Genomic DNA, 14,533 nt, shown 5'->3' on the forward strand with positions numbered 1-14,533 from the left:
GCTTACGCATGGTGCCCATTCATTACAGCATAGTCATCAGATGACCATCCTTTATCATCTTTCACAGCGATGTCAGCATTGTACTGTAAGAGCAGTCGCACCATACTGATTTGTCCATTGCAAGCAGCTATCATCAAAGAGGACCTTGGTAGAAAATGATCAAAAAGGTCAAATTGAAAAAGTGCCATTAAGTGTAACTATGAGTTATATGTAAACCCATAAATACTACTTGGTACTGTTATTAATGTTTTTAGTTTGGCAGAAAAAAAACACCAAAAATGTATGTATTTTCATGTATAATGTTGAGAAATAACAAATGTTCCACAACAAACTAAAGACACATTTCAGTTGCACAGTAGTTTGTATTGCTTGATACATCCAAAATCAGCATTCAAAGTGATGATTTCAATATAATGGAATATTTTTCATAGAACTGCATAGCTAATAGTGTTACAAAATGTATAAAAAGGCTTTACCGTTGTTCTTGATTCTTGACATTAACATCTGCTCCCTCCTTGAGTAAAAGTTCAGCCATTTCTGCATGGTTTTCCTCCACTGATAGAACTAAGGGAGTGTTGCCTTCCTGTGAATCCAATGAACAAGATATTGCCTGGCTGATTAAGCTAATTTTGTTTCAGTTGTCAACAAAATGCAACTATATGTGTCTAACCCCTAGAAATATAGAATATTATTAATATAACAACTGGGCAGCTTTTATTATTGGAGTGTTTCTCTGCTTATTCAGCTGTTGCCTTGTGTGGATATAATTTCATGCTGCCATCAAGGTCTCGGGATCCACTAACAGAAACTTATCCCTCACCATATATCCGACACCTGTTGCGTTGGGATAAAGCTAAAGGTAATCTGGAGCCCTGATGAGATCCCTGCTGAGGCTTCACCTTGTTCTGGGCGTTGATGTTAGCCTCATGTTCCAGGAGCTGCAAGGCCACAGAGAGGGAGGGGATGCGGGCAGCCAAATGCAGTGCCGTGTTGCCATTAATGTCCACCAGGTTGGGATCGGCGTCATGTTCCAGAAGGATGGACACACAGCGATCCTGCTGGCACTGCACCGCCTGCCAAGATCCACAGATAACCCAAACACGTTTAAACAGAATCATACCATTAAACACAATGGGCTGAGTGCCTATTGGTCACTTTTCTAGCACTCTCAGACAAAGAGAGCTAGAGCACTGTAAAGAACCCTGCAAGTTACAAGGTTGTGTATTAGTTCATTAATGATAGATAAAGTTATAGATCAATAGCATCATACCTTCATTAAGGCGGAGCGGTTTTGATTGTCGCATAGGTTGAGTTTAACTTTACTTTCCACCAAAAACTGAACCACCTCTGTATGTCCATGAACGCAGGCTACATGTAAAGCAGTTCTGCAAATTCGATAAGAAGGGAAACATACAAAGCATTCCTTTTTTTAAGAATTACAACTAAAACTGACCGAGTTAAACTATAAGCACACAGTAAGACATAAAAAAACAACATGCATGTGCAAGGATAAACACAAATAACAAAAATAATAGAAGTCTTCACTTCAAACCACACAAAAAATGAACAAGGTAAGGATGTGTAATACAAGCTAGTAACAGCCGTCTAAACGTACCTGTTCTCTTTATCCAGCTGATTTAAGTCATTCTTTTTTGCCAGCTGTCTTAGTTTATTCACATCGCCAGTGAATGCAGCTTTGTGCACCTTTCCCAAGTCTTTCTCCTTCAAATCATAGCCCACAGAAAGCACACTCCCTGTGTCAGATGCACTGGGGGAGCCTTTCTTTTTTTTGGTGAAGTTGAAGATTTTCTTCATTGTGCAGCGCGCTGCAGCTGACAAGAGCAAGTCTGCATTGCCCTTCTGATAAGTATACCTGAGATCCAGGTGCCGACATAGGATCACTGCACCTTCCCCATCTCCTAAAAATAAAACGTGCAAAGCGGATTAGGCAATTTAATGGTCCCAACACAAAACATTAGCAACTTGGCATCAATGGGGATAGTAATGTTACAGGTGTTGGTGCAAATGGTTTTTAAGCTGTAAAGTTCATGTTAACGATACACAGTTATAAACTCAATTTGAAAATGGGATGTTAAATGTAGCTGCCAATCGAGCACATATATAGCTATATAGAATTATAGCTACATTGGCAAGGGGCAGCAAAGACTAGTCGTGACATTCTAGCTAGCTAGATACAAGAGAAACGACCCGCCTTAGCGAAGTTGAGAACACATAGCTAGCTATCTAGCTAAAACAGATCCTTCTCTGGACACTTATTTGGTATGTTCACCTTATCCTTGCTTGTGTGTGTTAGCACTACGCTTGATGGGATAGCTATCCTGCTAGCTGGCTTACACTAATCCAGCAACGTTAACAGGCTAGTTAGCAAGCTATGCAACGTTACTCACCTTTTCAACTGGCAGCCTAGAAAGACCTTCCTCCCGTGCAACGAGAAATGTCCCAGAAACAAAACCTAAAAATGAATAAATGACAGATATGGCAGATTTGTGTATTAGCTAGCTAATATGGACAACTTCGTGTCGCCCTCCTCAGCTAGCTAGTGCTAGCTTATTACCCTGTGGAAACCGTTGAGCCCACTCTAGGCTAGCTCGGTAACCAAGGCAACGGCACAGTACTTGTTGCTGTTAGGAGCCGCTGTATTAGCTACTGCCTTTAAACAGGAAAATGTAGCAGGAGCTAAACCTGACAGATACTGCCTGTGTTCAGTAAATGCATGGTTGTTGTGAATAATTCTTATGCGACGATATTATTTAGAGTTTGTCAAGAACAGGTTATAAAACAAAGTATTCATATTTATTTAGATAACAAGATCTTTTTCAACACGGCAATAAATAAATAGCTAAATAAACACTAGCTAAGTCACTTAGCTAAATACACGGTTTAACTAGCAGTGACATGCGGTCTTAACTGCCCGGTCATGTTAAATCATATAAGATGTATCAAACATAAGAAAAATAAAAGCAAAATTATGACAAAATAAAATATAATGCAAAATAAATATAGCTAAATAAAATATAATATAAATATAAAATACACATGGGGTAAAAACACAAATCCCTTGTAATTAACCTGGTTGCTTGTCTGGCAGATATAATAGCTAGCTATATAGTTTTTAGTATTTTTATTTATTTACGTTTTGTGTCCCCAGCAGCTAAAATAACTTTCTGCTAGCTAACCAACTTGACTCGAGAAGAAAACGGAGCCATTGGGTTTTGGTTGTTGTTTCCACACGGAAAAGCTGTGCCTGAAGGTGGAGCTGACCGTTGGGTTGGGGAGGTTTGAAATATGATTGACGTTCCATTTGTCCAATCAAATAATTCACCTATCACACCTCTTCCGAAGGACCCGCCTTTCTCTTGGTTGCTCGCCTTTCACTAATTCTGATTGGACCGGTTGGTTTTAAAAGGCAGTGAGAACAGCCAATCGCGTGGCGCGTAGCAAGTGATTGGTGCCCTGAGAATTTTAAATTACTTAAACCGTTTGAGCGGGCAGCTCGAAAAGGGAAAAGCAGGCTGTTTTGTATTGTGGTCAGACCTTAATGTTTATCAAAAAGGGAACAGCGGAATAGAAGTGATCTCTCGAGCTTTCACTTAAAAAGGTACTGAAAATAGTTTGTTCATGTTTTATTACTTTCTTTAGGATGGCTGGGTAGGTTGTCGTGATTGAAATGCAAGCGAGCGATGCTTCCATGTTTAGAAATTTAACGGTAGCTAGCTAGAGCGTTTCTTGTCTTTTCCAGGTTAAATAAGGTTAAGTTAAGAAATCAGTGTTTGTAGCTATTGATATTAAATATAGATGTCTACTATTTATTATATGCTTTACAGTTTTAAGTATTTATTTTAGTTGCCTGAACTCTTTTAACGAAAGTAGTTAGCCAGGAGGCTAGCTAGTTAGCTATAGTCAGCGCTTCAAATTTTCAAACTGTAGCCACAGATGAGGTTCTAGAGAGCCCTCTTTCGTTGTGTTAACTGGACTAGCTAAATAGCTAACTATGTAAGCAACTACAACCAGGTAGAGCCGAATGTTTGACATAAACCAGATATAGCTAGCTAACTTTTTTAATTTGAAACGATGTCGCTTTAATAAGGGACGTTTTTATTAATTCTAGCTAACTAATATCATGCTAGCCAGCTGCCAGCAATGATCTAAGTTACTGCAGTTAAAAAGTGCTGGATTTTGACTGTGGGAAGGAGAAATTCGTAAGATTGCAGTAATTTTTTTGACGTTTGGGGCAAAGGGAGGAAAAAAAACCTGCACGTCAGTCCAGCTTCAAATCGAAATCTTCTCTCTACGCGTGTCTCACTTTTACAACAGCAAGGCACATGTAGCATGGCTCTGGTGCTGTACATATGTTCTAGTGATTTTAGCTATTTAGTTACTTTTTTATTATTATTTTTGGTTGGTGGTTGTTGTCATTGTCAAGTTGTCAAATCTCAGCTGCAATATAATCTTGTATCTCCAAAATGGCAACTTTACAGAAGGAGGGACAGTCCCTGCAAAAAGATTTGATTGAAAGTAATTTTGGATTATTTATATTGGTCTAATTCATTTTTTATTTCGACACAATGTGAAGAACATTCTGTGTTCAACTGTACTACCACTGATCCTAATATTTTTGACAGCCTTGTCTACTCCTAGTTATTATTGTTTATACTTGTTTTTTCTCCTTCTTTATTTAATACCTAAAGTGTATTACACATTTCCTGGTGGTTACGTTCCTCTGACATTCTCTGAACATCCCAGTATTTTTTTTTTTTTCTTCAGGGGCGCAGCCATGAGTACCTTGCCAGAGGCTATGCGTTCCCTCACGCAGGTGTTAACGGGGAAACTACAGGATTTTACTGAAGAGGTTGAGAATGTTCACATGTTGTGGTTGGAGGAGATTCAGCAGGAGGCTCAGCGCATGTTCTCCAGGTAAGCTGTACAATACAATCAAGCAATGCACTTGTATATTTGTTTGGTAAATATGCTTATTGTGTTTGCTGTCAGAGATTACTCATTCTTATGGGTCTGTATTACAGTAATTTCAGCACCGAGCCAGAGCTCATGCCCAAGACTCCATCACAGAAAAGGACAAACCGCAGAAAACGGATCTCTACAGAGCTTAATGACACTCGTAGCAAAAGACGGTAAGTGTCTTTATTTTGCGCTGCTTTAAAGATAAATACAGGAGACTAGGTTATTAAACAGTGATGTAGGTGGGTGGTTATCATTGTTGTTGAGAATGAATTGCATATTTATTCTTTAAAATACTGTGAAACAATACTGTGCTTTGATATGTATAGAAAACATTCATGTCCAATTTTGTCACATTTTGTTTATAATTAAACGCTAATCTTAATCTCCAGCACAAATATCTGATATGTAACTCATTGCATCTGTCCCCTCCCTCCCTCCAGTTTTTCAAAGGGAAAGCGCAGTAACCTGCGCCGCTCCTCAATTCAGAACACCCTTGATTTGATCTCTGAGCATGTGGTAATTGCACATGCCCCTATTACAAGCCCTGAGACAGTGTCTGAGGAGCCTGTTCGCCGCACCCGGCGTAATAAAGCTGCTGCAGCAGCAGACAGTGAGCCTGTCAAACGTAGCACTCGCAACAAGGGAGCTGCAAAGACAAAGGAGCAGGCAGAGACGATGGAGGAGGAAACCGAGGAGGTTGCGGCAGTGGGCTATGCTCCACAGACACCTGATGCCTCTAAAAATGTTCCGGAAGTGAAGGAGTTAAGCAGCTCTTCCTCCCCGGTGCAGACGCTGGTGTCTCAAGCCGTGGTGACAATCCCTTCAGCTGAGCGTCTTTCTGCTGAGATGCTGCTAGAGTCTGGTCCCTCTCCAGGCCGCTCTGCAAATAAAATGACCATTGCAGCCGCTGGGTCTCAGAGTCAGGCCTCATCGCGCACCTCAGTTCGACGTTCTCTGGTGCTGAGGCACTCTCTGGTGGGCCTCAGGCACAGTATGACCCAGGAAGCAGTCCGCCGTGCCTCTCGGCGATCGTTCCTGAAGAAGAAAGCCAGGCTGGGCAACTCCACGTGCAGCAGCTCCATCAGTGGTAAGACTACATACACACACCAGTTTTGGGTTATGTGTAATGGTACACACGTCTACCTAAAGAGGACATTAAAGATGTTAAGATTAAGATGTTGAATTAAATTGGCATGGTCATTTTTATTTACAGAGCACTTTATTAGGATTTCCTGTACTGTAGGCTGGAAAAAATGACCCGTTTTGGTGAATCTGTTTCTGCTGAGGCACACAGATGGTTTGGAATTTATCACAAACGGCATAAATCCTTGGACCCAGTCTGCTCTTTTTTTTGGCTGGTGAAGATGGTGTAATGGTTTGGGGAATATTTTCTTGGCACATTTTCTTTGGCTGCTTATTGCCAGTCAATAATCACTTACTGACTGTGTGCTCTTTTTCAAATGCTCCTTCCAGCATGGTGCTGCATCATGTCACAAAGCTAAAGTTATCTCAAACTGATGGCCTTCCCAGTCACTGTATATATAAATCCTATAGTGTCATTGGATCACTTTAATGCTGAGCTACCGGAACAAACATATCTAATTGTAATCTAATATCCAGTAATCGTACTACATGTCAGTGTGAACCAGAATCTCAAAGAAATGCATAATTCTACAAAGAATTGAGGCTTTGAAAGCAAAGGGAGGCCATACGTAGTATTGTTTCTAATAAAGTGCTCAGTGAGTGTTTAAGCAGTAGAGTAGCAGCCAATCTTCATGTTTTTTGTTTTTATTTTATAAATAGGCGACGTTTCTATGGATGTTGAAACGGAGGAGAATGATGTACAGGACAAGATTGAGCAGTAAGTACATATATTTGAATTTCCCCTAGTTAATGATGTGACTGTAATCTCAATTTGTCAGATTAATCAACACACTGTCTTCTAGAATTGTTCCTGAGAAAAAGCCAGCAGAACCTGTGGCAGATACCAGCACTGAAGTACAGACAACTCGGCCTGGGGTAGATTACCTTTTTTATTAACTCTAGATCACAGCACTCAACTTTTTTTATTTTTTATTTATTTTTAAAAATTTATTTTTAATATACAAAATTGATATTGGTGAGCAAATTAATGTATTTGTTGTGGATGTGACACCCCTCAGGATGCTGAGCCCAAGCAGTCAGTAGAAGCAGTACTGATGGGAGAGGTGGAAGAGAAGCCAGAAACACCCCCTGCAGGAGAAAGTTGTCGTTTCACACGGTCCATGGCTCGGCTATCGGAAACTGGTAATGATATACTAGTAACATGCTGTCACTACTAGAACATGTTGATGGTGAAATAACCGCATCTATATTGATTGTCACAAAAACAATTTTATACATTTGTGCAATATTACAAGGGAACTCTTTCGGTGTTCACTTCAATCATTTTGTTAGGGTGGAACATCGGTGACATTTCAGTTTGTGTGTAGAGATAATACTTTGTTTGTGGTGGGAATTAGAATTTGTAGAAGTTTTTTGCCTTTTTTTTTGTTTTTGTTTTTAAAGCACGCTGTGTAAGTAAAGGGTTGGTAACATCTGGGCATCTCATGGTTTGATTTTGGCTGTGATTAGGATTCAGAAAGCATGTTTTTACTTTATTTTTTTATAATTTTTATATTTATTTAAAAATAAAATCTTACTTAATACATCTTGCCCTATTTACTAGCATTGACTCATTGGGCCACTTGAGGCAAGGCTTAGTGTTTGGGCATAGCATTTCCCAGGCAGGAATTTACCCAGTTCAGTTGCAACAACAATGTTGAAGTATTCTCAGTAACTAAAATGGAAATCTTTGGGTGATTTTGCCATTTCTACTCCATTCTGCTCAACCGCATTTGCTTAGTGTGTCGCTTGTTCACTGTTCTTGTATGGAGCGATTGATGAAATGCACAAACAAGATTGTGTTTATTTAACGTTGTTGCACTAAGCAAGGTTACAGGCAAGGCTGGCGGAATAAGAAAAGGAAATTATCAAATCCCAAAATACCAGGACATGCATTATAGGCTGGTGAAGGATTGAAAGTGTAATGTCTTTATTTTTTCCCTCCCCACAGATGACAGTGGGAAAAAGTCCCAGGATGAAGGAAGGTCAGTGGATTTTGCAAAGAATTAAGTTATTGCTTTTATTGGTTTTAGTGTTTTATTGAGTGAATTTGATTTTAAAAACAACTATGTATTTCAGGCCCTCTCGCTCTGGCTCTAAACGTCGTGCAGCAGAGTCTGCAGCAGTAGCACTCAGCACACCCAAGAAGAAGCTTTCCCCTCCAAAGAAGTGCATGACTGTAAGACATACAATAAAACATGCAAGCATAGAGCCAATAAATGCTCATATAATAATCAGAATATTAGGTTTATATCTACCCTTTAAGCCGTCTCGTTCCCTACCACTTACAAAAGCAATCTGTTTTCTAAACCGATCCTTAAGCTTCTCATTAGTGTCATTTTTATTATAATGTGATTGTGTATTCTTGTTGCGGCACTGTGCATGCAGTTACATCTGCCTATTTTATAGCAACAAATGGTCATGTAGCTGAGGCTACCTAAGCAAACAGTTTAGTTTTAATTTACCATTTGAAACAAATGTAAAATCATCAGTCATTAACATAACCACACATTGGTTTGAAATGGCTTACATTTGAAGATTGTGGTGTTTTTCTTGTGTTCAAGGAACTGCATTGTCAGTGTAAGTGTGTGAAATGCTGCCTTACAATTTGATGCCTGCAGCTTTTTGCATTAGAACCAGCATCTAATGTCATCTACAAGTGTAGATAAATTGCTGTGTACTGTGATATAAAAACTTTGCTTTAGTATCTGTTTGTTCTTGTAGGTTTATTTTTTTTTCCCCCCTCTTCCTTTTAGGGCATTACACACAGCATGCGCTTCCTGCAAACAGTACAGAAGAACCAGCTGTTGATGATGACTCCAGGCTCACTGGGCCGCAGCTCCATCATGAAGTCCTTCATTAAGCAGACCGGAAAATCCGAAGTCAAGGTGAGCCTCTACATCTTGAATGCATTTTATGCCTGGATGCGCACACTGTACAAATAGTGATACGTTTTGACCGACTAGCTTTGGGGTTTAAAGTAAACTCTATCAAATTTTCATTTCTAGAACAAAAATCATTAGACAAACCGATTGGAATATACTGCATGTTTGGTCACTGTTAAACAGCCTGGATAAGATTAGTTAGTGTTTGATGACTTGGTAACCCTGCTCCTATTTGTCCCCTCAGTTGAGTACTGGTTCGGTGGTAAGTGCAAACTCTGTCCGTGTCTAAGCCACTCCATCACTGGTTTGCGTATGTGCACACGTGTGTACACTGGGACTTTTTCCTTTTGCCATCCAGCTTTTAGAGGTGTGGGTTAGGGCTTACTTACCTACTTTAGCGTTGTAATGTAATACTGGTGTTTTCTTACACTATCTTTATTTTGTGTGTTACAACAGGAAATATAATGCTTATGTTTGTTTAAGGGAAAATTCCACTTACTCTTCTATATCTGTGTAATTCTTTTACAAATGTCAATTAAAATCATGCAGGCTGATTTTGATTGATTCTAGAGAGACTTGCAGAGTCGGAATTGCTCACAAAGATGGTAATGGGGAACAAGACCGTGTTTAATTGACTTAATATATAGGTTAATTTAATAGTTGATTAGCTGGGGGATGTCTTCACATGTTTCTCTCACTAACTAGGAACCATTCATGATGTTCAACCTCAGAACAGACTATTCTAACTTTTAATGTGTAACATGATGAACAAGAACGTGGCTGAGAGCGAGGCCAGTGCGAGAACTCAACCACTACTTCACAGACCATGTTAAAATAAATCGGCTATTACAAGTGAAGCAGTATAAATTTTTTCAAACTGAAAACTAATTCTTACTTAAAATTACTGTCAAAATGATGTGGAAGTGTCTTAAAGGGTATTTTATTGTTGCTATTATGCACATCCTTGGTTTTAAATGTTGACGGGAAAGTTCATTAAAACGCATAAACCTTGTAACTGAAAAGGGGGGAAAGATGTGAACAACTCTGCTTGTCCTTTAATCAAAGTTTTGAGACAATGTAAAGAACTGCAACATTCGAAGTGGTGGGAAAAATGGCAAAAGTGGAGATTGCGCAACAGTCTCTTTATTCTTTGGTCATTCTGAATAGTATGTAAAAGGCTAAATGTATGTTGCAAACAACTGTTGTTAATAGTAACTATTTACCCTTTTAATATACATTTCTTTTTAACCCGAATGCTCATTTCCAGCTCTCTAACATCTAATCAAAATCACCTTAATGCCCTTAAAGTTTGCCTCCATATGCCTCAAAGCAAAACTAACATTATCATGGTCTCATTAAAAACACCTCTTTTGGCAGGAACGGGAGCGACAGAAATGGGATGCTCTAAACAAGAAGATAGAACAAGAAAATGAAAGAAAGATAAAGATCGAAGAGGAGCGAAAAAAGAAACAGGAAGAGATGAAAAGGTGTGGAAGCTAGTGTAACTTTTTTTTTTTCATAGAAATTTGTCTTCATAGAAATTGTGGTTGTGTGTATAAATGGAATAATTGTGTTCTCTTTATTGTTAGAAAACGGGATGAGCGTGTGCGAAGAGTAGTAGAAGCCCGGGTCAAAGGGGAGAAGGAGAAGGAGCAAGAAAAGAAAAAGAAAATTGAAGAGAAAATGGCACAGCTGGAGAAGAAAAATGACATGGTCAGTGTTACGTACTTATTCATTACGTGTTCAATATATTTGCAAATGTAAATGGTTAATTAAGCAGTATTTCATAGAAATGTAAAGTAACGTTTGATAAGTGAATCAAACACTTCAACAGGTTGCAAAAGTAATTTTTTTTTATTCGTTTTCAGTTCAAGCAGGTTTTAAGTGTTGTGGGGGTGGTGTGTGTTTTGTTTTTTTTTCACTGTAGTTTATTGTTGAAATACTGCAGTGTTGATGAATGGTTTAAATACCTGTTGCCTTAGGTGTTTGTATACACCTAAGACAGAAGTCTTCATTTATTGCAATTCTCTTCTGCTCTTAGTTGCGTGTGGAGCGGCTGGCAGAGGAGAAAGCCAAGAAAAAGGTTGCAACTAAACGTCAAGAGGAACTGGAACTTCGTAGGAAACAGGAGGAAGCAGCACGGAAGAAAAAGCTTCAGCAAGCTGTAAGCTATCTCACATACACATTTGAATGCAGTGGGACTGACTGGGTGTCAGTTGTAGCAGGACTACCAAAACAAAAAGCAGGACGGAGGGTGGGGTGTAATGATGTGTATTCGTACAGAACTGTATGCTATTGGAGCAAATGTGGTAATTTCACAAGCGCTCGTTTCACCTGGAAGCCTTAAGCTGTAATTATTTGCTTGGTATTGTGGGTACTGTAGTGTTTTGGGTGTAATGGGTTGTAGTGGAATATTGCAGATGATCAACCTTGATCTGTAATGACTAGCCTATGTCACTTTTCCAATCTGACATGCTGAAGCTCTGCTCTCTTTTCTCAGGAGGAAGAGGAGCGAAAGCATCAGGAGCTGCTAGCAAAGCGCAAGGCAGAAGAGGAACGGGAGAGAGCACGCAAACAAGCAGAGGCTGCCCGTGCCCTGGAGCTCAAGAAGGAGCAAGAGCGGGAGAGAGAAAGGGAACGGGAAAGACAAGCTGCTGCAGAAAGGTTTGTAGTATTACTCCAGTTTAGGTGCTTTGTAAATGATTACTTTGTACTTTGTCAGATGCTTGTTGTGCTTGTTGTGTTGTTGCCTGGGACAAACATTTTACATTTTTAAACATTTTAATTTTGTTGCAGGGAGAGATTGGAGCGGGAGAAGGCCATTGCTCTTCAGAAGGAACTGGAGAGAGCTGCCAAGGAGAGGAAAGAGCTGGAGGAAAAGAGGAGAATGGTAGGTTTTGTTCTCATTGGGGTTCACCGTTCCTCTGATTTTCTTGAGCTTGGTCAGAAGTGAATTTGCTTGGTGCATTATTTATAGCTATGAAAGTTTGGTCTCAACAGTTATATTATGACTTGGAAATTTATCTAACTGTATGCCTATACTTTTAGGAAGAGGAACATAAGAGGGCTGAAGAGGAGAGAGCTGCTCAACAGAAACGTGCTGCTGCTGCAGCCGCTGTACAGGTACTGATCTCATATTCATTGTGTGTGTGTGTATGGACATGTATTTACATAATGCAATACATTTTTTTTCTCTTGCATCTGTGCTATAACATTCTTCTCTCTTTTTCAGACTTCTGTTATGACAGTACCCATAACCAAAGCCCTCAATGCTACAATTACACACAGTCCTGCATTGAATGTTACTGTAGATATTGAGGTAAGGTTCTTACCTGTTAATAATGTTTAGCTTTTTATGGTGTAATGTCTTATTAAATGATCTGCATTGCTTTAATTTTGTTTTTTAGAAGTCTGTCATGAAGACCCCTGTGAGCAAAGGAATGACTCATAACATGACTATAGACAAGGGAACAGGTTTGAATGTGACTGTAGATGTAGAGGTAAGACGCTTCTCATTTAAGCTTCCTTCTTCCATCAATACAGCTCAATTCAGTTGAGCTAGTAATTGTTGTGCTTGATTGGCCTCCCAAACACCTGTTGAGTTGTTCTGTGGTACAAAATAAAATGACTATACACCTTATGAATGACACCTTATGTTAACTATAAGGTGACCGATTGCATGTCTTTGAGAGAGCAGTGGTTATCAGCCTTTTCAAGTTGCAACCCCCTTAAAAATACAGAACCCCAAACCCATGTCCACCATACCTCACCTCTTGTGAGATGCAGTGCTGCCCTCTGCTGCCTAAACATGCCTAAGCACAGAGCACAACACTTAGAAGTAGATTGTTTTTTTTAAAAGTTGACAGCAAACAGTTAAAAAAATAATAAATTTGTCTGCACTTGCTGACATGGTGACCCATTCCCTCCTACAGCAGTCTCCTCAGTCCTACCAAATTACACCGAAAGGCAAGAAGGTGGATGTTTTAGTGAATCCTGAGGACTATGGCATGGACCAGAACAGTGATGACTCGACAGATGATGAATCTGCACCCAGGAAACCCATCCCTTCTTGGGCCGAAGGTAACAAATGTGTCTGACTTCTTAATAGGTCTTTTCATAGGACAATTCATAATTCTTTGACCTTAAAATGAAGTTTATGGTCACAATGATTTGAGTTAGTTTAGGAACTAAACTTGACTTAAAAATAACCTAAGGGTTGGTTGGGTTTTTTGTTTCTTGAATTGGAGTGCTTTTTGTCAAAAAAAATAAAATAATAATAATAATAATAATTTGGAGCATTACAATTTAAGCAGTTGAATCGGCACGGTTAGTTTTATACCTCATTCTAATGCACGCATTGCTCAATTACAGGTATGCAGCTTCAGCAGGCTATTATGAAGCGCTATTACGACCCACTAGATCTGGATGCCTACTTTGGGGAAGTTGAACAGCCCAAACTGGAAAAAATCTTTCAAAAGACCAAACCACGCTTCTTCAAGCGCACAAGCTCTGCTGTCTGGCATTCTCCTCCACGTATGGGTGCCATGCCTAACTAGAGAAATAATTCTCAGTTCTGTCTTGTATTTTTTACTTTCATATGTATACATATTGCCTTTGTCTCTTATTTCTGTCTTCTGTTTTTCTTTGATTTTATGTGTATACTATTTTGCATTTGTTTTACTTAAACCTCTGAACTTCACTTTAATAAAGCGCTATAAAAATGTATATGATGTTAGAGTAGTGGGAGGAAGCACATCAAAATATGTTCAAAATCAGACGGTTTTGCAACCAGTTTCATTGATCAGAGTTTCTTATCTGTAGTGTTTTGGAGTTAGCCCTATCTACACTATTACACAGGAGCTGCTATAAATGGCACTTCAATTGGTCACCAGACAAAACACTGACCTGTAATCTTATGACGTATGTCACTGAAGCATGTATGTAAATTTCCTCTTTAAAACATGCATAATAAACAATGGATTTGAATTGTTGGAAAGAAATTACACATTTTACTTCATTTACTTATTGCTGTCCAAATGTGTCACGTTATTTAGCTATTTAGCATACTTTTATTTTTGGACTGTGACCGTATGCAGGATTTTTTCCCCCTCCCCCTTCTCCTCCACCTTCTTCAGGATTAGAATAGCTCTCGACGTCTTTTTATTTTTTATATATAAAGCAGACCTCATGACGTCGGATGAGGTTTGTCTGGCCCCCGCCGGCCACACATTGCTACTGTGAAGTTTACTTACGCGCTATCTTGTCTCATACAAACAAAAGAGCCCCTGAAGCACCAAGGAGGAAAATGTCTATGGAGGCAAACCATTCCCTCAATTAAATAAATTGCTCCCTCAGCTTTACTCTAAACCGAGGCAGCGGATGGTAAAATCAAGGGATCAGTTTATTTAAATTCTGCCTAAAACAAAAGCTATAGTCGTACTAAGTCATTTTGCCGTTTGATTTAGAGCTTGGTGCTGCAGGAAAGCTGGTGCGGTGCTTTCATGTTCGGTTTCAGTAAATGAATG

The 14,533-nt window shown here is 39.3% G+C and overlaps 2 protein-coding genes across 7 annotated transcripts in view; one reads left to right on the forward strand and one right to left on the reverse strand.

Moving 5' to 3' along the window:
- Positions 1 to 2,592, reverse strand: part of ankrd26 (ankyrin repeat domain containing 26) — a 28,420-nt gene extending 25,828 nt beyond the window's left edge. For all 6 annotated transcript variants that reach the window (XR_011978927.1, XM_072671864.1, XM_072671872.1 and 3 more), the window contains exons 1-6: positions 2,409 to 2,592; positions 1,616 to 1,919; positions 1,271 to 1,385; positions 900 to 1,073; positions 477 to 583; positions 7 to 144 (exon numbers count right to left, since the gene is read on the reverse strand). Coding sequence is in view for 5 of the 6 variants with exons in the window: in XM_072671864.1 (XP_072527965.1) it covers positions 7 to 144; positions 477 to 583; positions 900 to 1,073; positions 1,271 to 1,385; positions 1,616 to 1,815 (734 nt within the window). In the remaining variant the exon portion in view is untranslated. The remainder of the gene's footprint in view (positions 1 to 6; positions 145 to 476; positions 584 to 899; positions 1,074 to 1,270; positions 1,386 to 1,615; positions 1,920 to 2,408) is intronic.
- A 928-nt stretch (positions 2,593 to 3,520) lies between these two features.
- incenp (inner centromere protein) lies at positions 3,521 to 13,979 on the forward strand. Its single transcript, XM_072673750.1, has 20 exons — positions 3,521 to 3,619; positions 4,786 to 4,935; positions 5,043 to 5,150; positions 5,421 to 6,067; positions 6,784 to 6,841; positions 6,927 to 6,999; positions 7,143 to 7,266; positions 8,075 to 8,108; positions 8,203 to 8,302; positions 8,880 to 9,011; positions 10,386 to 10,495; positions 10,598 to 10,721; positions 11,050 to 11,172; positions 11,509 to 11,672; positions 11,805 to 11,898; positions 12,057 to 12,131; positions 12,241 to 12,327; positions 12,416 to 12,508; positions 12,941 to 13,088; positions 13,380 to 13,979. Exons 2-20 carry the CDS (start codon positions 4,796 to 4,798, stop codon positions 13,562 to 13,564), a joined length of 2,619 nt encoding a protein of 872 aa, XP_072529851.1. The 5' UTR covers positions 3,521 to 3,619; positions 4,786 to 4,795; the 3' UTR covers positions 13,565 to 13,979.
- Positions 13,980 to 14,533: the final 554 nt, after the last annotated feature.

The sequence above is a fragment of the Salminus brasiliensis genome, chromosome 2, assembly GCF_030463535.1.
Source record: "Salminus brasiliensis chromosome 2, fSalBra1.hap2, whole genome shotgun sequence".
Classification (NCBI taxonomy): Eukaryota; Metazoa; Chordata; class Actinopteri; order Characiformes; family Bryconidae; genus Salminus; species Salminus brasiliensis.